The following is a 22,117-nucleotide window of genomic DNA, read 5'->3' as shown; positions in this document are numbered from 1 at the left end:
TAAGGAGACAGCAAGATACCAGACAAAATCCTTCCAGATAGGATAAGTCAGGGAGTCATTACATAGAAAACAACATTCCCAAAAGAATTATAAACACTAGCCAAAACTTTTGCAGTGATTAATATATCAAACCATTTTGTTGTGTTTAAATAGATCTGCACAGTATCTGATATTCTAGTAGCAGCCCAGAAACAACAAATGGCAAGTCACAAACCATTCTAATCACATTTTATATTTTCTAAGTGTTCCCATAACTGTAAAAAAGTATAATGTCATGTAAACTAAATTGGTTTAATAAAGTAATGTAATTCAATAGAAGTATTTTAAAAAGGACAAAATTCCCAGGCCTATAAGCCCATTAACCTAGTAAATCTTTCTATGATATAAGTTGCCAGTTAAGATCTTATGAAGTAAACACAAAAAAAAAAAAGGAAAACAGCATTAAATAACAAACTCAAGAACTGTTTTATATCATCCTTCATTAATATTCAGTTGAGGGTCATGGACATGAAGTTGCCTCTCAGGGGAAAAATTAGTGACAGATTTCACAAAGCAAGTAATTTTCTCATGTCCTAACATAGTGGGTGGATGCTAGAATTTATTCCTCTTCAACTGTAGTTGCTATACACAAATCATTGTATTTTAAGATGTATGCACTAAGTCTTTTGTTAGCTGAAAATGTTGCTGTGTAGAGCAGGTGGAAGGGACTTGGGAATGTGATAAGTCTTGCAACTTTTTCTTGGAATAATCTCACCAGAAAATGCATGTCAGTATGAACAGAAACTCTGAGCAGATGGCTCCCACATAATTTCAGCTAGGTAGAGCTGCATATAATTTCCTTATATCTATCTAGTCATTAAATGTTACTTTAGGCCTGTCTGATAGTTGGTATTTCCAAAGGCACCCAAGAGTATCAAACATCTGAAGTCTTGCACAGCTTGAAAAAGTTAATTATCTAACTCACTTGAGCTTCTTTCACAGTGACTTTTGGCCCAATCCTGTAGCAAAATATTCTGAAATGCTGAGAGCTTGTTTTCCCGTAAAAGCTAAACCCACTGTGCTGTAGCAACTTCCTTCAATACCAAGGGGAGCCATGTAAATTCTCTTCATGTAAATGAAGAGAACATACTGCTCAAAACAGTAGTTTATTCCTCATTTCCCAGAGAAATGAGAAATTTCCCAGAGAAGTTCATTTTACAGTTAACTCAGTGGATTCCAGCCTATTTCACCTGAAACAGAGAAGAAACTCAGAAGTGTTAAAATCTTTAAAAAAAAGGGTTTAAACCTAGTAGGTAAGTAGATAAATTAAATTCCATTTCAAAAATCATTATTCACAGTGAAAACTATGTACTCGCTCAATATCTTTTCAACAATAAAAATAATACTAAAGCAGATGTTATGCATAAAACATTCTAAACTTAATTAAAACTGAAAGAAAACAACAATATCAGAAATACATAGCTGCTTTCAATTGCAGTAGCGACCACTTTGTCAATGTCTAAATTTTCTGTAATAAAATCTGCTTTCATTTACATCTTTGCAGTTCTACTGATGTCCACTGAGGCTGAAGATAAGAATCAGGTACAGAATATAATTTGGAGGTCATGGGCAGAAAGTCTACACTCCACCTTTCCCTTTCTTTTACTCATAATTACCATAATATTTTCAGATTTTTGTAAAACTTTTGATACTTCCTGGTATCCTTCTGGACAAATGTGCAGCCCACAGCTGGATAAATTCATTACGTGACAGGTGAGCAACTGGCTTGTAGGTTGGGCACAAAGGGTTACAGCCAATGGGGTGACATCTGACTGGTGAGCTGTCACTAGTGGAGTTCTGCAGGGCTCCTTGGATCTATGCACATCAACATCTTCATAAATGACTTGGACACAGGACTAGAAGGGATACTAAGCAAGTTCACAGATGACACAAAACTGAGAGGAGCTGTTGACTCCAACAAAGGCAGAGAGGCCCTGCTGAGAGACTCAGACAAATTAGAGGGCTGGGAAATAATCAACCATACGAAGTTTATCAGAGGAAAGTGCTGGATTTTGTACCTGGGTTGGATCACCCCGGGACATATGGACAGGCTCAGCAATGAAATGCTGGAAAGCAGGACTGAAGAAAGGGACCTCGGGGTCCTGCTCTGTGGCAAGTTGAACATAAGCCAGCAGTACGCTGGCAGGCAGGAGGGCCAACCATGTCCTGGGGTGCATCAGGAACAGCGTCACCGGCTGGGCAAGGGAGGGGATTGTCCTGCTCTGAGACTGCCTCACCTTGGGTGGTGCAGGCAGTTTTGGGTGCCACAATACAAGAAAGATGTGAAAGTATTGGAGAGTGTCCAAAGGAGAGCAACTAAGATGGTGAAGGGCCTTGAGGGGAAGCTGTACAAGGAGTGACTGAAGTCGCTCGGTCTGTGCTGCACAGAAAAGACTGAGGGGAGACCTCATTGCAGTCTACAACTTTCTTGTGAGGGGAAGAGGGGGACAGACGCTGATCTCTGCTCTGTAGTGAACAGTGACAGGACCCCAGGGCATAGACTGAAGTTGTGTCAGGGTAGATTTAGGTTGGATGTTAAAAAAAAGTTGTCAGGCACTGGAACAGGCTGCCTAGGGAAGAGGTCACAGCACCAGCCCTCACAGAATTCAAGAAGCATCTGGACAATACTCTGGGGCATATGGTGTGGCTCTTGGGGATGGTGCTGTGCAGGGCCAGGAGCTGGACTCTATGAACCTCGTGGGTCCCTTCCAGTGCAGCTTATTCTCTGATTCTGTGACTTTGATATAACCAAGAATAAAATTATGAGATGGCTGAGAGCTGATATCAAGTTCTACGAGAGTAATCAAATTTTAGAAGACAATACTTCATAAGATGTCCTCAAATTCTAGCAAGGATCTTCCAATTTACTTTAGGAAAGATTTTAATATTAGACATGCTGAGCCTCTGCCACTGATGCATAAAATTTGAGTCTCAATGTTTCAGAACATATCTTATAGCTATAGAGCATATTTGCATTATGCTTAACGTGAGATATTTATATCATCTATATCTGAGTTAGCAAATAGAAACAGTATTATATGTAGAATCATGTCTGGTATGTGTTCATTAGGAAAATATCCTTGATACAGAAGCTAAAATGTGCATCTATACCAAAACAAAGTGTGATTTTTTTTTTGTTTGTGTACATGTAACACTCCAGTGGATTGACATAAAGGGAAAACTCATGACCTATCAAAATTAGAATCTCAGACTACAAGAATGAAGGTAGGAGAGGTGATTAAAATTCTCTAGTTGCTAGGCATTTTATGGAAAGAGGCCACATTCACTTATCTTATTAAAATTCATGAAAATTGAAAATATCCAAAAGCCCAGGAGGGGTGGGGTCACAAAACCTATTTCACAGAACTGGGAAGCTTACTCTAAATTCACCTTGAAAGCACTTTCCCCATCACAGACTTCCTGAGAGCCTTTTGATTTCTCTCCTACTTAGGAGGTAATTATAGAACTCTTTTTCCTCCCTGACTAACGCATACAGAAGAGTTCACTTCAGCCTTTTATGCAGATTATAACAGTTTGTTCCTGACTAGATCTCTATTGCAAATTATTTCTCCTTTTCTCTCTCTCCAATTAATCTATTTAGCTTTATTTCCCTTTGTTTCTCACGTGTCATCCTCTGTGTCAATTGATATCATAACTACTTTAGTGTTAAACACTGTTGAACTTTGCACTTCTCTTTTCCACTTTTAATTTGCTTTTGCATTTAATTTTAAATTTACTGTTGTCAGAAAACAATGACATTCAGGCATAGAGATGATGGAAGAGGGTTTTTAAACAGAGGCTTCACAGTGTACTTCTCCTGTGGATAAATCTCTTAAAAGATACAAATCCAGTGGTAAACAATAACTTTTTAAAAAAAAGATTTCTAAGGGCATCAGAATCATGAGGTTTTTAAGATTACCACAGTCACTTCAGTCAGGAAGAATCTGATTTTATGAGTATAAAATTTCTATGATAGATACTTGGCTTATGTAGTCTAATCTGGTCCTAACAGCTACCGCTACTTTTAATTTCTTGTACAAATTGACACTAAATGGAAGAATTGATGGAAAATCTGCACCACTCTGTTTTCACATCAGGGAAGTCTGTCTCCTTGTAACACTACCACTACAGTAGGACCACAGAATTTCTTCATGCTCAGGTATCTCCCCTGTTTTGGGAAGATATTAACATGAATATTCATTAATAACTATTTAACAGCGTTTCCAGGATAAAACCAAAGCCGAGATGTCATTTAACCACCAAAGCAATACTATGTTAGTCAAACTAGAATTAGAATCAAGAACCATGGCCTTTTTTTTGGTAACAGCCCACTTTTACACTTAAAAGAAAGCAAGATAAGGTAGCATTTATTTTTCAATCTGCTTTTCTAATATTGGATAAAAATTTTAGCACATGAACAATAGCAGTATTGCAGCAACCAGCTTGCTAACATATATCCAAAGACAGCAGCAAACCTGTGTGGCTACTCACACTCTTTTGCAAGTGATGTCAATGGTCAGTAACAGACCAGTAACATCCCCCTGAATCCACCAAGAATACATAAGTGCTAATAAAGAGAAAAAGGAAATGCTCTTGCATGAAGAAGCTATCAATATTTTTGTATTAAGTGACCGTATAAGAATAAAGACTTGCTACAAAGCCCTCACTCTGAAAGCTGGTCTGCTTTGAAAACAATCACAGCTGTAGCTAAATCAACCAAACTAGGCATCACCAAAAGTTATTAAGAACATATTTTTCCTCAGCCTAACTATTCTGCTTTATATATTTTTCACTCAGTCAGCTGCAAAGCTCTCCCATTCTTGGTGATTTTAACAGTAATTGTTGGAGAAGCTTTTATACATTTAGAGTAGATATATAAAAGTATTTATAGCATTTCGTGTTTACAGTAAGTGGCCTTAAAAGAGAAATGTTTATATTCATCAATCTTTAGCATTAGTTGCCCCCTGCCCTGATGAATCATATTCATATCCAAGTTCTAAGGAATCTAAAGAAAATCCAGTATTTTCTCTCTTCAAGGTTGTCTACCTCCCTAGCTTTAAATCCTCTCTATTTCAGAATCCTATCTGGCACATGGAAGAGATTTTTTCAATAAATCAATACTGTAATAAAAAATGACTGTTTCTACACTCTCCACATATTAAATGAGTTTCTTTTATACAGATAAAAATCATTCACCTTATGCTCTACATTTGACATTCATTTTTAATAACAGACCTTAATAAAAGAAGCACCTGGCAAAAATGTGAATCTAAAATATCACTGTGTTAAATCTTGTCTGGTTTGACATAATAGCTAATCGCTTAATTTGGTTTCAGAAAGAATAACATTTTTCTGTTTTCAAAGTATACTTTTGAGAAAGAATACCATCTGAAAGAAATGCTATGAGTATAGGCATGTTAAGTAATAGCTATCATTTTTTTGTCAGCAAAATGGAAGGCCAGTGTTTTCAGCAAGAATGAAATTAGCAGTTTACCCATGAAAAAAATGTGACAAACAAAACCAAATTATAGGCTTTTTCCTAAAATTGTTATAGCATAAATACCCATTGTCATGGTTTAACCCCAGCCAGCAGCTAATCACCACACAGCTGTTCACTCACTCCCCCATGGTGGGATGAGGGAGAGAACAGGAAAAGTAAGAAAACTCATGGGTTGAGATACAACCAGTTTTATAGGTAAAGCAAAAGCCACACTCAAGCAAAGTCATAAAGGAACCCATCCACCACTTCCCTTGGGCAGGCAGCTTCTTGCCATCCCAAGGAAAACAGTACTCCATCACATGTAATGGTGACTTGGGACAACAAATGTCATCACTCTGAACATGCCCTCCTCCTCCTTCCCCCAGTATTATATGCTGAGCGTGACTCCTTATGGTAAGGGATATCCCAGTGGTCAGTGGGAGTCAGCTGTCCAGGCTGTGCCCCCTCAAAGTTTCTTGTGCACTCTCAGCCTACTTGCTGGAGAAGGGTGAGAAGTAGAAAAGGCCTTCAGGCTGTGCAAGCACTGCTCAGCAGTAAGGAAAACATCCCTGAATGAGCAATGCTCTTCCCAGCAAAATCCAAAGCACATCCCCCTATTACTGTGAAGAAAATTCTCATAGCCATCCCAGCTAAAAAAAACGCATCCCTGTAGCACTTATATGGAAAACTCTACATGCATGATAAAATTGCTCTGCAGCACATGTACACACAAGGAGAAATTACCTTCCAAAATTTTAACAGAAGACTTTTCAAAACCACTATTTTATCTCATGCCATTAAATTAGTTAAAAGGAAAGAGGACACAAAGCATAAGAGACCCATTGAGCAATACCAGCGACCAAAAATATTTCCATGTTCTGCTAAATACTGTCATCTCAAAATGGGTTTGTTAATCTGAAGATAGCCCTCCTGACAGCAGCTGCATCCTAAATAACTGTGTTTTGAGCAAGGCTCTGTTCTATCCTGATATAAACACCGAAGGGTTACAAGTCATAGAACTCAAAAAAAATCACTGACAATAAACATCATTACAACACACACCTCCATTTCATAGTAATTACTTACCCAGATGTTTCCATCTTGGTGGTATGGTTTCCAGTTTCTCCCTGTATCACTGTAGAGCATCCGATATTGAGTGACCCAGTCAGAGCTGCTGTACCTGCCTTGAGTTGCAATAGCACTGATCTGCTTCCTGTTCCCAAAATCCACTTGCAGCCATTGGTAATGATCACTGTCTGATGGAGACCAGCCTCCTGCACCTGTTGTGAAGAAGCAGAAGGGAGATTTAGATCTCAGGCAGTTGCTTTGATGTGAACTCATGGTGAAGATGCTGATTGCTGGAAGTCAGCCCAGCTGAGAGGAACAGAATATCAAAAAAATTTGAACACATACAAAAGAAATATGAGTTTCCATAAAAAAAACCAAAAAAACAACAGAACAAATGTTATCACAGGCTTTAAGTACATTAAATATATTGCCTTAATAATATAATTATATTTTTAATATAATTATAATGATTTAATGGGATGCCTGCTAACCAATCAATGCCTTAATAATGTTTTAATTAAAGTTTATTACTTTTTGCCAAAATATAATTTTTCAAGGGTTGACCAATTTTACATTCATTCCTTTGTCAGAGTAAGGCACAAATCATTAAAATTTTTGGATTTTCTATGCCTTTTCATTAACATTTCAAGTTGAAGAGATAATATAGGTAAAAAGTGAGGAAATAAGAACAAGTTCTCTGCTTTTTATGTTTCACTATAGAGCACAAACTGAAAGATCTACCAGAAGAATTGAGAAAGGAGCAGGTACTGCAGGGCTAGATTAAGTCTTGATCTGCTGGTTGTACAAGCTGTCACAGATTACATTGGCAGATGCCTTACACAAGTGTTATTGCTCTTTATGGGTCTATGAATTAACTTGACAGTAATGCTATTAATATGCTTCTCAGCCACTAGACTACATTAAACTGTTCTAAATAAAGAAGGCCAGTGATGCATAGATAAATTTTGTATTGAGACATTAATGCAATTTCTTATTCTGAAATAAAAATATTTAGGGGAAAAACTGTATTAGGATTCTTCAGAGAATAATAAAATTTCTCAGATAGATATTATAATGATATAGCTGGTATAATGGTAAGCATTAGGAAATACATGAGACAAAAAAACTCATCTATCAAAATAGGGAAAAAGTGGAGTATTATTCCCTTTATAATCATAGCAGACATTAATACACAGAAAACAAAATGTTTACAGACAGTGTGATTTACAGGGGTTTTGTTTTGCTTTTTAGCTTTGAACGAAATAAATGTCTTGGCACACCATCAAATCATGTAGTCCAGTCCATGGGCCAGTTTTTATTGCTTTTAATTTCACTTATAGTCTTCAATTGATGTCACAAGCCTCGCCTGTTTGCCAAACAAGCAACATTGCTATATTGCATCTTATATACTCCCATCATTAGGCGGCAGCATTGCCTCAGTCTTAGACAACCCTAAAACATTCAGTTGCTACAGGTGTTAACGTTTACAGGCCATTGGATATTTTAATGTCATCATATCAACGGGATGATCTGATGCCTTATGTGGTTACCTTTCATTGTAATTAAAAGTGCAGCACTACATCAATGACAACTAATTTGTTAAAATTCTCAATATTTACAATAGATGCTTTCTCCTTGCTCTAACCAGGAAAATAAACAGGATACTTTAGCTGTAGGGAATAGTTAAATGCTATTTAAAACAAAACAAACCCCAAAAAAACATCCTTTTCTGAAAAGCATTTGCAGGAAAAATATTCCCACACATTCCCAAATTCAAACTCAATCTAGTTTTGCAGAGACTGATCATTCAAAACAGAATGCAGCTTCTTCATAACTACTATGCATGGAGACTGGAAGAATTAGCTCTACATACTTTTTGTAATAGCAGAGATGATGTCTTCTCTCCCTATCCTAATATCCCCATTAAACTGACATATCTGTGATTGATGGCATGCAAAAGATAAGAAGTTGGCTCTATACAAAAGCCATCTTTGTAAAAAAACCCTTTTGTGGCTACCGAAAAAAAATAAGGTTCAAATGTGAGCATGTTAAAATTTTTTATGAACGACAAAGTTAAACAGTCAATCAGTAAAATTTCCTTCATCAATGCAATAGTTGAAAAAGTGTGACATACTACAATGCTGTGAAGGTTAGAATAGATATTATGGTTTTTACCATAATGCAGGAGATTTACATTAAACCAGGAGATTTTGTTAAGTGCATTTAAAGGAAAAGACTTTGAAGCATTACAAGAAATAGTTTTTTTATTTAGTACATTCATATTACTTAGACAAGGCTTTGGCCTTCTGTAGTTGGTAAATAGTCATTGTAAATTTCCTCTATGTTTCAAAGAGTCTTTACCTACACATTCTTTGAAAAATTTGTAAAAATTAAGTGCTAGCATTCCTTTCCTCAGTTGTTATTTTATGTAAGAAGAGTTAGAAAGCATCTTTTATATCATGCTTAAGAAAAGTTAGAGATGTGACACAACAGTCACATCTAGGCCATGAGATGGAAACACAATTTTGCAAGACAGACTGCCCTATAACCATTTCTAACAAGCAAGAGACAAGACTTTAAGTCAATGCTGCAAAGAGCAGCAAACAATATTATCCTATATCTCAGTTTCAGATTTCCCTTCTGGCTTTTCCAAGCAAGTAAAGAAATAAATAGTCAAAAGGATGAAGGAGAAACATGTTGCCTTACAGCTGAATGTGCTGCTTAGCAGATCAGCATGGCAAAGGAATGGTGGTCAATCTGAGTAGGCAGGGCAGCCATCAGCCAGTCATCAGAAGCAGCTTGTGAACATCAATTAAATTTGTCCACTTCCATTTTGATTCATCAAGCTGTATAATTTGGGGTAGATGACTACTACTTTGTTTATTTTGTTGCTGATACATGTAACCTTTAGTAGTTCAAGGATCCTTTTTTCTCCTTCAAAATATTTCTTTTCAGGTACATGCTATAAATAAGTTATGAAAATGTTGGATCAAATACAAATTTCCCCACTATGAAATCTTGAAAACACCTTGAATTCACTGGAGGAATTTAAGTACATTTATATATCCATTCAATCTAAGTAGATACAAAAATTTCACATCTGCATAAATGTGCATATGCTCGCAGTTCTTCATATCATTAAATATTTTGCTGAATAAAACCCTGTTTCTTCATTGGAATTCAGAATTTGGTTTGATACTAGATTGGGAATAGAGGAGTTACTTTTTAATTATATATTTTGCCTTTTTGAAGGAGTGAGGAATTCGGAAATCAAACCTACTTTCCACAATATGGCATTATTTTTGAAATAAACAGAACTTTATGGCCAGTACATTATGAAAGAATAATGAATTATCTTTAATGAAGGAGCAAAATAACAGCATGTTAGTAGATTACAGGGAATAATATGTCATACTGAAACTAGAGTGGTGTATTAAAATAGTTAAATAACTGCTACTCAGAGTTATTATTCACACCTTGGTGTAAACTGTTCATTTTTAATAGTTATTGGCTATATCCTGAATTTTATTACATTTATTATTTGCACTTTTTATTATGGCAGAAAAATAGGCACTGGATAAATACTTTTTCCTACAGTGTTCCCTTTATTTCATGTACTGTCTTTTAATGAGAAATAGAGCAATATACTATGAAATCAATACACTTACAAATTAGAAGGAGATTAGAACTAAAAAAATGTTTTAAAGATACTAAACACATGCATATAATACAATTAACTTTCCTTAAAAGGGAAGGAGCATTTATGGAGCTTTTAGATAATAAAAGTGTAATGAATTCGATTGCAAACAATATCTGCTTCCTATTTTTATTTCATGCTGTTCCAGAATTTAATATTAGCACAATCAGCAGTTAAAATATTTGACCCGGTGACATGAGCCAAGTGAGTCATGAGCTACTCTGGTTTGTAGCACATAGCACTCTACACCACACACAGGGTAACTCATTTAAACTCGAGCAAGAATGACTGTAGATGATGTTTCGTCAACAGGGAATTCCAAGTTCTGCAACAGTAAAGTCATCACTGAGCATGTGGCCCAAATATCTTTGAGTATCCAAGAATTTTTCCTGTGCATAGAAGGCTATAAGTTTAATCAGCACAGCCAGCCAGAGCATACCAGTAAAAGGCGGCTATGAAAGATTTCATAAAGCATTATTTTTCAAACAAGTCATTTGGTCTGCTCCTACTGCAGACTGACCAAACTACTGAAACAAACATGACGTGTCTTATGGAGAAGACATAAAACTATATTCAGAATGCCAAGAACTTGTAAAAGTGGAAATTGTTAATGATTTTATACCAAATAAAAATGATTGCTAACAAACAGTACTAGCTTCATTACTAACAAAGTTGAAATTCAAAGGTTTATTTTTTTCAATTATGAATATTCCAACTAGTTTCCATTTTTTATTGCATTTTATTCCACAGGTTCATTCTGTGGAACAGAGAGCAGCATGAAAAACTTAGCTTATTTCTGAATGACACATGCACAATATATTTCAAGAAGTATAAAGAATTTAACTCAATGTGGGCCTATTTTTTCATGTATAATTTCTTCCTTTTAATTAATTATACATTTCAGCTCCCTATTCAGAGCTGGGGAGTGAGTTGCCTCCTATTTAGGGCACACAAAGGCAGCCGACATGATGAGTTAGCCTTACTTTCTCATCATTCCCCACAATGAATTTTCAATAAATAGCAAAGCTGGGGTAGGCTCACAGATTTTATATTTTATGTGAACTGTCATAGGATACTGAGTTTACAGATCTGTAAGAAGGGGACACTGATGATTTTGGAAAATCTCTTCTGTGTCACTTAGAAATGATTCTTTTGAAAATTTGGGACAAATTTCATTTCAATTCATGATGAAAACTGGAAACACTAATTTGCACAGGAAGAATGCATTTTTGTTTTATTCACTTGTTCATTGCTCCCTACTTCAAATCACAAAATTAAAAATGCCAGTACTGCAGCAAGTGTAGTGTTTTACTCTTTCCAAATCAGTAATAAAAAAGTTTCAATGACATGAATTAAAAAAGAACATCCTTACTCAGAAATTTCATTAGAAAGCAAATTATAGATGTAAGATGTAGGTTTTGGGGTAGTTACAATTCAGGGGATTATTTTATTTAAACATAGAACAATTCTATAGCCTTTCAGCAAGGAAAAAAATATGCCTTTTCTAGTAATTATGTAATAACAGCCTGAAACATTTCTAGAGCTTGAATCATCTTATTTTTATGGGAAAACCACAACATAATCTGTCAATGAGAAATAGCACTTGCTAGGTCACTGCCATAGCATGAAATCAATACCATTTGACACCTTGCTATTTTCCAAGACATTGCTTGTCATTCTGCTACATAAAAGATAAATCAAGACCAAAAAGAAATCTTTGAAATACTGAGATCATTCATTTACTGCACTTCAGAGAAAATATGGGCAGCCATTTTCTACAGTACCTAGAAAACAATATAAGAGACCCAAACTCCTAAATAGCATAAATCTACCTGCACTTTTTGTCACTATTGTAGTTAAACAGGACATCAATGAAGGTTTCATTTTTGCCTTATCTTCCTCTGTCCATTTTATAACACAGTGTAGAGAAAGACATTACTCAGAGAAAATAAAATGCTTCCAGCTGTGAGGCCCCCACCAAAGGAAGGATGAGGAACTATTGGAATAAGTTCAGAGGAAGGCACAAGACTCTCTAAGGGCTGAAGGACATCTCCTATAAAGACAGGCCGAGAAAATTGGGATTGTTCAGCCTTGAAAAGAGAAGGCTTTGGGGTGAACTAATTGTTGTTCACAATTGTGCCTGAAGGGAGCCTACAAGAAAGATGGAGAGAGACTTTTTCCTAAGGGTGTGTAGTGACAGGGAAAGGGGGAATGTCTTCAAACTTAGAGAGAGAGCAGATTTAGGCTAGACATTAGGAAAAAAATTCTTTACTGTGAGACTGGTGAGACACTGCAACAAGTTACCCAGAGAGGCTTTGGATGCCCTTTTCCTGGCAGTATTCAAGGTCAGGTTGAAGAGGGCTTTCTGCTCTGGTAGAAAGTGTTGAAACTACATGATCTTTAAGGTATTTTTCAGTTCTGGAACACTACAGTGGGTCTAGTCACATTGGGAAAAGTTATGCTTATACAGAAATCTTGGATGATTACAGACTTTGCATTTCAAGCTGCTTTACAGGAGGGTCACATTTACCATGTACTTGACAGAGTCCTCCAACAAAGACACTTCAGCTTCTTACAGGGCTTCACTTCTAATTGAAACAATCTCTTCCTGGTACTGGCATGGACAAACATTTCTTTCCTTATCATAAACAGCATGCATTTGTTTATTTCTTGTATCCATCTGCTGTTCTAGCTAAATTTGGATTTATAATCCATTCCCTATCTTCAGGGTAGGGATTTGCTTTTGCATTTTTGAAAGGTTCTTCTATTTAGCACATAACAGCAGGGATGCATTTGCAGACAAGACCATGCAAAACTCCAGTGATAGGCAAATAATGAACATTCGGCTTCAAGAGAAGGAAACGTTGATTTTTAGAAGATAAAAAATACTGAGAAAATAGCAGCATGAGAGAAAAAGAGAACAAAAATGGCAACTAGATAACTTCTTCTCTAGAATTCATTATTAGAATTTACCCCAAATCAAAACATATTTACTAGAAACTGGCAAATGACATCCAACCTTTGACCTACTTCTCCATGAGTTAAAACTCTATGCCCTTCCTAGAAGGGCAGAAAGAATTAAGAGACAGTAAGCTCTGACTCTCTTACTATAAAATATATCTAAAAAAACTAATTTTGCAGAGGTAAAACATAGGAAAGATCCAATATTCATTCCTCAAATTAGCTTTCCTTGTTAGCAGCTGAACGGGATAAGCCTATAAATGGTATATGGTTTTCATTTTTTAAACTATGTGAAACAACTATTTTTATTCTATTTTGGTGGAGGAGAGTAAGGATCAGCCCTTATTCACTGTAGCAAATATTTTTTGAACCATGTTAGACTAATTTTAGAAGACTTGCCTTCTAGTAAAAAAGTGGACAGGGTCCGTATATGTAAAAAAATCCCCTAATTATATTTCTTAAAATTATTTCATTTTCATTTAAAAACATGAAAGTTAAAAGTAGAAATAACCCAAGGGATAACAGTAGTTATCAGGATACAGTCCACATAGATCTTTTTTAAAAGAACATTAAAATCACTATATTATTTTTTAAATCTCAATAGATCTTTTTTACAGTAAATGCAATTAAAATAAATCCCTTGATGTAGTGTCTGCTTCTTAATACCCACTGCTTCCTAGTATATCTTAACTGAGCATACATCACATATGAGGGAATGAACAGTCAATCTGCCCTAAGGAACAGCGGTGGTATCTAACAAAAAATTAATGCAAAAGAGATCTCATTGTTGTCATTCACAGTTGTCATACTCAAAGTGGGGAAAAAAAAGTCAGAAACCTAAGGAGTCTCATATCCTGAATTCACTGTTGGGGAACAAATACTTTGCAGCTTTGGTTATTTTAATGAACACATCACTTTAAACTATGCCTTTCCCATCTGTTCTGCTTTCTAATTACATATGAAAAAAAAAGCTCATTCACAACTGCATCCTAATGGAATCTTAAACAAAACTGGGACAAGATTTAAATATTCTGTGCACATCATCTGTATTCAAGGCATCAAGCAGCTTCTTCTCCATGAGGTGTTTTCTTGTCTTTTGGGCAGAAAGTTGAGGCAAGGCAATGGATCGTTGCACCCTGGCATGCAAATCCCTTGCATACAAAATAACCACAGTGGCATACAAAAGATGAAGTAGAGAGTAGAGAGATCTCCCTTTCCTCACATCACCCTTGCAAGTACCATGACACAAATCTCTTATTGTATGTTTATGGATTGCAACACTGGGGTTTTTCTGACAAGTTAGATCATATCTCTGGCAAAAACTAGCAAGTGTCTAGTTAATGGAGAACAAATACTACCTCTGCAGTGTCTGTGCTGAGCAATCGAGCCCTGATTAGTAGATTATTATCCAAGATATTAATGATGGCCAGATCACAAATAGCAAGGTTTTATTGACTGTGATTGAATAGCGTTTACATCACTTTAAAATACAAGCTCATTACAACAGTTTCTTGCAACTGCTGTGATCCTTCCTTAGCAAATATGCCAGAGAAAGAGGAGTTAAGGTATTCCAGGCCCTGATTTATAACATTTCAATAGCAATGAGATGCCTAAACACTTTAGTCACCTAAGTCATCTCCTGTTCCCATTAGTTCGCACAAATTGATGGAAGCCAAAGCAGAATTACTGAAAGTTATATCTTTGTGCTCTAGATTATCTTGATTAATATTTTCCCCTAAAATGATTGCACATGCAAGATTATTAAATTATGTAATTCTGGCTTACATATCTTGTTCTGTGACAGGTCTTCAGCCATAAAAGATAAAAGCTGAACCTCCAGTCTTACAGATACTTGCTGTGTGAGATCCTATAGGGAGCATAGTTTCCGCCATTAGTATAACATAGTTTCTGCTCCAGTATATACAGTATATTCAGTTCTTATGATGTGCAAACAACACTAGTGAAATGCTCTCTGTGAACAAATAGAAGCCACATGTTTACTTCATTCTACTCACTTTCTGTTTTCTATCTCTGTTTTTTAACTGCAAATCTCCTGGTCTGTGTCTCTGACAAAAAAAATCTCCCTTGAAATGCCCTGCTCCTGGTGTACTCTCGTACTCTCTCCAGCTCTTTCAGGCCCTTAAAGAGTCTTAGCTCAGCAGGGAAAGGGAAAGGGAAAGGGAAGGGAAGGGAAGGGAAGGAAAGGGAAAGGGAAAGGGAAAGGGAAAGGGAAAGGGAAAGGGAAAGGGAAAGGGAAAGGGAAGGGAAGGGAAGGGAAGGGAAGGGAAGGGAAGGAAAGGAAAGGAAAGGAAAGGAAAGGAAAGGAAAGGAAAGGAAAGGAAAGGAAAGGAAAGGAAAGGAAAGGAAAGGAAAGGAAAGGAAAGGAAAGGAAAGGAAAGGAAAGGAAAGGAAAGGAAAGGAAAGGAAAGGAAAGGAAAGGAAAGGAAAGGAAAGGAAAGGAAAGGAAAGGAAAGGAAAGGAAAGGAAAGGAAAGGAAAGGAAAGGAAAGGAAAGGGAAAGGGAAAGGGAAAGGGAAAGGGAAAGGGAAAGGGAAAGGGAAAGGGAAAGGGAAAGGGAAAAGGAAAGGGAAAGGGAAAGGGAAAGGGAAACACAACCAAAAAAACCTTAAAAAAATCTGGCTCCAGACATTAAATAAAATAGTTCTGAAGTCCAGCTCCCTTAGTGATTATCAACAGTCAACGTTTGCTGGCTGCTACTGATGTTTGCAGCACCCACTTGGGCTCAGCTTCTGGACTACTACAGAATCTGAAGACTGCAAGCTTTTTCCTCTGTTACTTTTTTTTACGTTTCTACCAGTTTGTTTTTTGTAGTGCTGTTGATGTGGTTTGGGGTTTTTAGTTTGCTTGGTTTTTAAAAGGTTCTTCTTTTGAGATTGGCAGGAAAAAATCCATTCAGGAATATATTCATGCTGAAGACTCTTCCCTAGTGTTTCCTCTCCAGGTTAAACCTGATTTTCCTCTATATACTTTTCCATCTGCTCAAAATTTAAAACCTGAATTCCCATTTTACAGGAATTTATGAGAAGCTGGTCTCAACCCAAATGGTAGGTGATTTCTCAAAGATCAAAATTGTTAATAAAAGAGTCTGAAATCACTGTGCATTTTGATAATTTTCCACAAAAAATTATAAGTGAAGCTAATGAATTTTCATAAAAAGGAACAAAATTATTGAAAGTAAAAAATTAAATCAGCCATTGCAACTGAAATTTTCTGAATAACCAGAAATAATTTTTGAGCCTTTTCCATATGCAAATTGGCTAGAAAATTAACAGTTAGAGGGAGATATACTACCTTCCTATTTGTGTCAATATGATATTGACTCAATCCTGAGAAAAGGACAGGACTCTTCCCTATGTGCCTCATTGCTTAGACACTGTTTCCATGTGCTTCTGCAAATCATACTTTGTTCAAGATATCACAGGACCTCTGATAGCACCCATGCCATGCATGAATATAAGCTACCAATACTGGTCCTAGTACACGTATTTAATTCTTCTGCCTTTCTTTCTACAAGCAGGACCACAGAATTGTGAAATATTGAGATGACTTTTGAAATCTAATATACAGCTGATTCAAGGCGTGTGTGGCATTTTCTGTTTTAGAAAAGTTAAAAGATAATTATATTTTTCTTTAATGCATCTATTGCAAGCAGTACCAAGATCCTTATCCTTTCTCTCCATTAAGAAAATATATTCTATTTTTAAAAATTACTCTGTACTGCATCCATTTTGGTGATGAAAGCTCATATTATGCTTTTTATTTTGCTAATAGCAAAACATTTATTAATATCATATACAGAGTTGCAACAACATCAGAGGAATAATTTTCTTCTTTATTTTAATTTGTAAAATAATATGTTCATTTCAAGATAGAACTATACTACAGTAGAATTCAACTTTTAGGGCAGCAATTTGCCTGAAGTCTATGGTAAACTACTAATAAACAATGAGGATTCCCTAATGAGTTTATACTCCTTGGAGCCAAAACATAGCCCTGTATACAAAAATCATTATAATCACATGAGACTGTAGGAGGGGGGAAAAAAAGCCAGCATAAAAAGTTATAACACTAATAAAAGTATCAATGCTCTCATCAGTGGCATCAAATGTTAATTTACCCTCATGAGATTAACTTATTTGATACATTTTAGACACTAATCAGGGTAAGAAATTGTGCTAGGATTTTTATTCAATATAAATTAATGAGAACTCAAAGTTCATTCAGCAGAGCATTTCAAAAATTACACTGTAATAAATTAAAAGCCCCAAATGCACACTCCAACCCTTCTTTTTAAAATTTCAACCCACAGAAGGGATGAGAATATGGAAATGTTGGCTTTACAGTAGGAGGGTTCAACATACATAGTCTGGGGGAGGATTCAAAGCAGGATTTAACTTCAGGTGTCCTGAATCCTCCCCACTTCTCCCCCTGCCTCTGTTAGCCCTCTAAAACTCTTAAGAAGACATAGCTCCCTAGGCAGAAATTAATCTCTCTGCAGCTTCCACACTCTTCATTTAAGCTCTTCAGGCTACAGATTGAAATATTTGTTCTGAATGCTTTTTTTTTCAACACTGTCAGTCAAGACTCAACACTGCTGAGAAGAAAAAGGAACTTTTGCATGTCTGGACTAACTGAATATACCCACTCCCCCCAACAAAAGGAAAAAATCCCACCACCTCAAGAACCTAGACTGCAGATTGGACCTAAATAATTTCTGTTGGTACTGAGTATCGGTTGACAGATGAAGAAACAGCCACAGCTACAAAAATAGTATTCAAGAGAGAAATCATCTAACTTGGCAGTAGCAATGCCCAGGCAAGAAAAGACCTAATTGAGGATAAAAATAACTTTAGTTTGTGTGCGTGTAAGCTGCTGTAACACATCATTCGCAAAGACAACTGATAAAATAAACAGTATTCTGAAACTTTCTGAGGAAGGCTGTATTGCTAAAGCTAGTAATTTCTACTTCACCATAAATGCACAACCCAGGGCTCCATCCCCACAGAGCTTGCTGCTCTGACCTTACAGAAGTTACACCAATCTCTTCCTGAGTAAAGCTCATGGTTTTTCCTGCATGCTGAAACAAGCAAGTCTTACTAACAATCTTCAAGGAAATTTCCATCTGCTGAGCCTGGACATGGAAAGGGTACTGCAGCTTAAGCTAAGTTGTCCAGGAACATCCATGCCACTGTATGACAGCTTTTCCATGGTTTCCTGATTCACTTTTATATTGCAGAAAGCCATTTATCACAGACAATTAGTGTTTCTCTGCTTTCAGTTAGGTGGATATGTGTGGCAGCAGCATTCTGTCCACAGAGAACAACACATAACTTTTCCAGGCTTTGTCCTGGGAAAGGCTGTGAGAAGATCAGAGAAAAGAATGATAAAAAATTCTTATCTTCACTTGCTGCACCAGTTGTTGTGAACATGTGGAATGTGTTTTGGAGATTTTTTTACCAAAGGGTGGTTTCTTAATTAGCCAGTGATGATGGAGTTTGGACTGGAGGACCAATTAGGTTCACCTGTATCATGACTGTCTGTAAGGGTGATGGGTTTCTTAATAAGTATAGAATAATAAAGTGATTGATCAGCCTTCCGTGAATCATGAAGTCAGTGCTAATTATCACCTGGCTGGGGGCCTGTGATGACAGATATGATTCCTACTGAAGACAGAGGGATTTTCCTTATGGCAGAAGCCCAGGAAATAAGCATGCAGCAAGAGCTTCTAAAGCACTAAAGTAGCTAAATCACTACTTCTGCAAAAAATGAATCCTATGATTATTGTGCTATAAAAATGTTTTAAACAGGCAAAACCACATGGCTTAACAAGAGAAATCAAGATATGATAATTCTATCTATTATGGTTAGAATATAGATTTAAATACAGTTTTTTTAAAGAATTAAAGAGAAAAAAATATGCTCTATTAATTGTGGGTTTAAAACCAACTTATCCCATAATTTAGCTTCTGATTTGGCAATGCTAATTAAGTACCAAAAAATCAGAGTAATTTACAAGATCTAGCCAATGCTTATGAAGACACTGCAACGATTTTTCTTTTAGTTTTTATTACTACAATGAATTTATTTTTTCTTATTACTAGAAGCAAAGTATCATTTGGAGAACAGAAGTTTTATTTGCCATAGTTTTTACAAAGCAAATTTGTCACAGATATTACTCCAGTAAAAATATTTATGTCTGTAACAAATATTAATTTGATCAATCAAAATGCATAATATATCATGAAGTTATTCCTGACACACTCCAGAAAACTGTGTTGGCTGCATCCCACTGTGCCACCCTTCCAGCAGGTGTCAGAGATTAAAATTTTGCATGAGGGTATCCAATCTAGTGATGTTCTTAATTTGTTCAAAGAATATGGAACCCACTTTCTCATTGTATTTTTGTGGATTGTAGTACATTCCTGACAAAATTTAACCCCTCACTGGCTTCTCCTTGGACCCTGACACACAATGTCTCAATGACAGGCCCAGCTCTACTTTCTCGGTCTGTATGTATTTCTGTGCATCACTCGAGAGGTATCTCTTTGCTCTGTTTTTCTCCTCCTCTTGATGTCTCTTGTTTTTGTAGCTTTTGTTTTCTAACCCCAGACACCACTTTCCCATTCAAGTGAGGGTCGTAATTTTCCTGTGCTATCCTAAACTCAGTGGAGGAGACCAAAAAGGAAGGGAAAAGGAGCATTCATCTTGTGAGGAGAGACTGAATGACCAGGCCTTGTTCAGCCTTGAAAAGAGATGAGGAAATATTGTATGATCCAACTGTCTTACGCAGGCTAAGGTATTTCACATCATTAAGACCATAAAGGAAGGGCCCTACTCCCTGAAAATTTCCTATTCTCCTTCAGTAAGAACCTCTAATCTACAGGGGCTCGAATCTTTCCTGAAATTCGATTGCTAAATTTGCCAAACTAGGTGATATTTGAGCTCTAGAAAACAACTCAGTAATAAATTCTCAGGATTTTGCACACTTGCTTTTTGATTTTAGCTTTAAAAAAATTTCGCTGCATTGCATAATCATCACTAGTACCTATTATCTACATCAGGATAATACATTGATTTTCCCAATGAGATTGACCTTTGCTTATTCATTATATCGCTTTATATTTCTTTAAAATTTTGATGTTGGGAAATTTTACTGCCATAGAAGTGGACTTCTTCAATTTTCATATTTTCCTGCCTGATATCTCATGGTCAACAATCTCCACTTTTTTTCTGAATAGGTACTTTTGAGAAGTAATAGGGTTGCCCCACAAAACCCCCAAAAATACACAAAAAACCTCCATGAGCTCCTGGAGACTGAGAAACATACAGTGAATTTCTTGAATTCATTCTGGAAGAAGAAGTAGAAATGGGCACAAAAAGAGCATAAAATGAAAAAAATTGGCTTTCAAACTCTTGTCTTGTAAAGGAAGTTATGGATTAATGCCATGGATTTGAAGAAGAAAAATTCTAATATATTAAAAGCAAAGTTTATCACAAAACATTTACCAGGAGTTACACAATGAAGTCAGTGATGGGACTAGAAAATTTCCCATCATGTCCCAAATGGGACTAGAAAATATGTCATTTTTCTTTGGCTGTCATTTGCTTGCATAAGTGCAAAAATACTACAGTCACAAAAATAAGAGCTGGTTCAGCTTGCCCTATAACAGATGGAACACTGTTTTGCTATCTTTATCAATATTTTGCTACGAGGTCTAAAATTCTGAACATTGTGCTCACAGTTCATTGTATCGAGTAGTGCCATTATCTGCACAATGACCTTAGAGCAAACACAAATGCATCTTGTGGAACCAGATAATGAGATCAGCAACATGCAAAATCAAGTGTAGGATTTACAGACTTGCTTAAAAATCTGAAAGCCAAGACAATTGTGATTTAATAGTCTTCATCAAAGATCCGGAAGAAAAAAAAAATCATACTTGATTCTTAATCAGCAAAACAACGTGAAGTATTCTGGACACAACATTCCTCAGGGTCTAAGTATTCTACCCATCTTTATTTATAGACTTGAAGTTCTCAGTTACATCTCTCCTGGCACAATGCATGTTTGTATCACAGCCTATATTTTAACATTCCTACCTCTTATAAATCTCCTTGAATCCATAGTAACTGAAATAGCTTTAGTTGCCACCAGTTTTCTCCTGCTTTGTACAACTTTGCCTGAAAAATTAATGTTTAAGGCTAGCATTGCCACACGCCATGGAAAATGATCTAAAACAGTACCTTGTGTCATGTCAACATCCCTGGAGCTACGCTCATCTGCTGAAGGATTACATGCAAGTCAGAACATATTGTGTTGCATTCTATCATGCCAGATCTGCAGTGACAAGTTTCTTCAACATTAAAGCTAAGTTTCTGAAGTGACAAGCCTCAGGAATTGAACATCTGCAAAATCTCCATGTATATTCCAGAATTCCAAAAACACAACCATTTTTAATAAACATTTTTTAATCAGGCTGGTGATCACTGCATACTGTCACAAACTTAATAGTGCTTCTGCCACAACCATAAGTTTTTTAATGTGTTACAACCTTTTAAAACTTTTCTTGGTGATCTCTTTGTGATGTGATTTCTCTGCCCATTAGCTGTGAATAACTGTTGATGTAATTTGAGGTCATGGAAATGGCTATGACACAGAAGTTACCAGTATTACAATAGATCAAAATGTCCTTTTTGGTGAAGTTAAATTACCACCCAGCATCAAATGCAAACAAGCTACTAAAATCTTCTCGCTTGTGAAAGAATCCTTTCCATGGGAACAAACACTGGGAAAGTGGAAGTCCTTGAGCTCCTCATCCAGAGAAGGGATTTTGTTTTTTGAATCTACAAAGT

At 36.3% G+C, this 22,117-nt stretch overlaps 1 protein-coding gene across 2 annotated transcripts in view; it reads right to left on the bottom strand.

Annotated features, from left to right (window-relative positions):
* CNTNAP2 (contactin associated protein 2) overlaps positions 1-22,117 on the bottom strand; it is a 1,020,441-nt gene that overhangs the window by 668,452 nt on the left and 329,872 nt on the right. For both annotated transcript variants that reach the window (XM_068202989.1, XM_068202997.1), the window contains one exon: positions 6,605-6,798. In XM_068202989.1, the coding sequence (XP_068059090.1) occupies positions 6,605-6,798 (194 nt within the window). The remainder of the gene's footprint in view (positions 1-6,604; positions 6,799-22,117) is intronic.

Source organism: Anomalospiza imberbis, chromosome 1, assembly GCF_031753505.1.
Source record: "Anomalospiza imberbis isolate Cuckoo-Finch-1a 21T00152 chromosome 1, ASM3175350v1, whole genome shotgun sequence".
Lineage (NCBI taxonomy): Eukaryota > Metazoa > Chordata > Aves > Passeriformes > Viduidae > Anomalospiza > Anomalospiza imberbis.
Note: the sequence above shows the minus strand (reverse complement) of the source record. Positions and strands in the feature narration are given on the sequence as shown.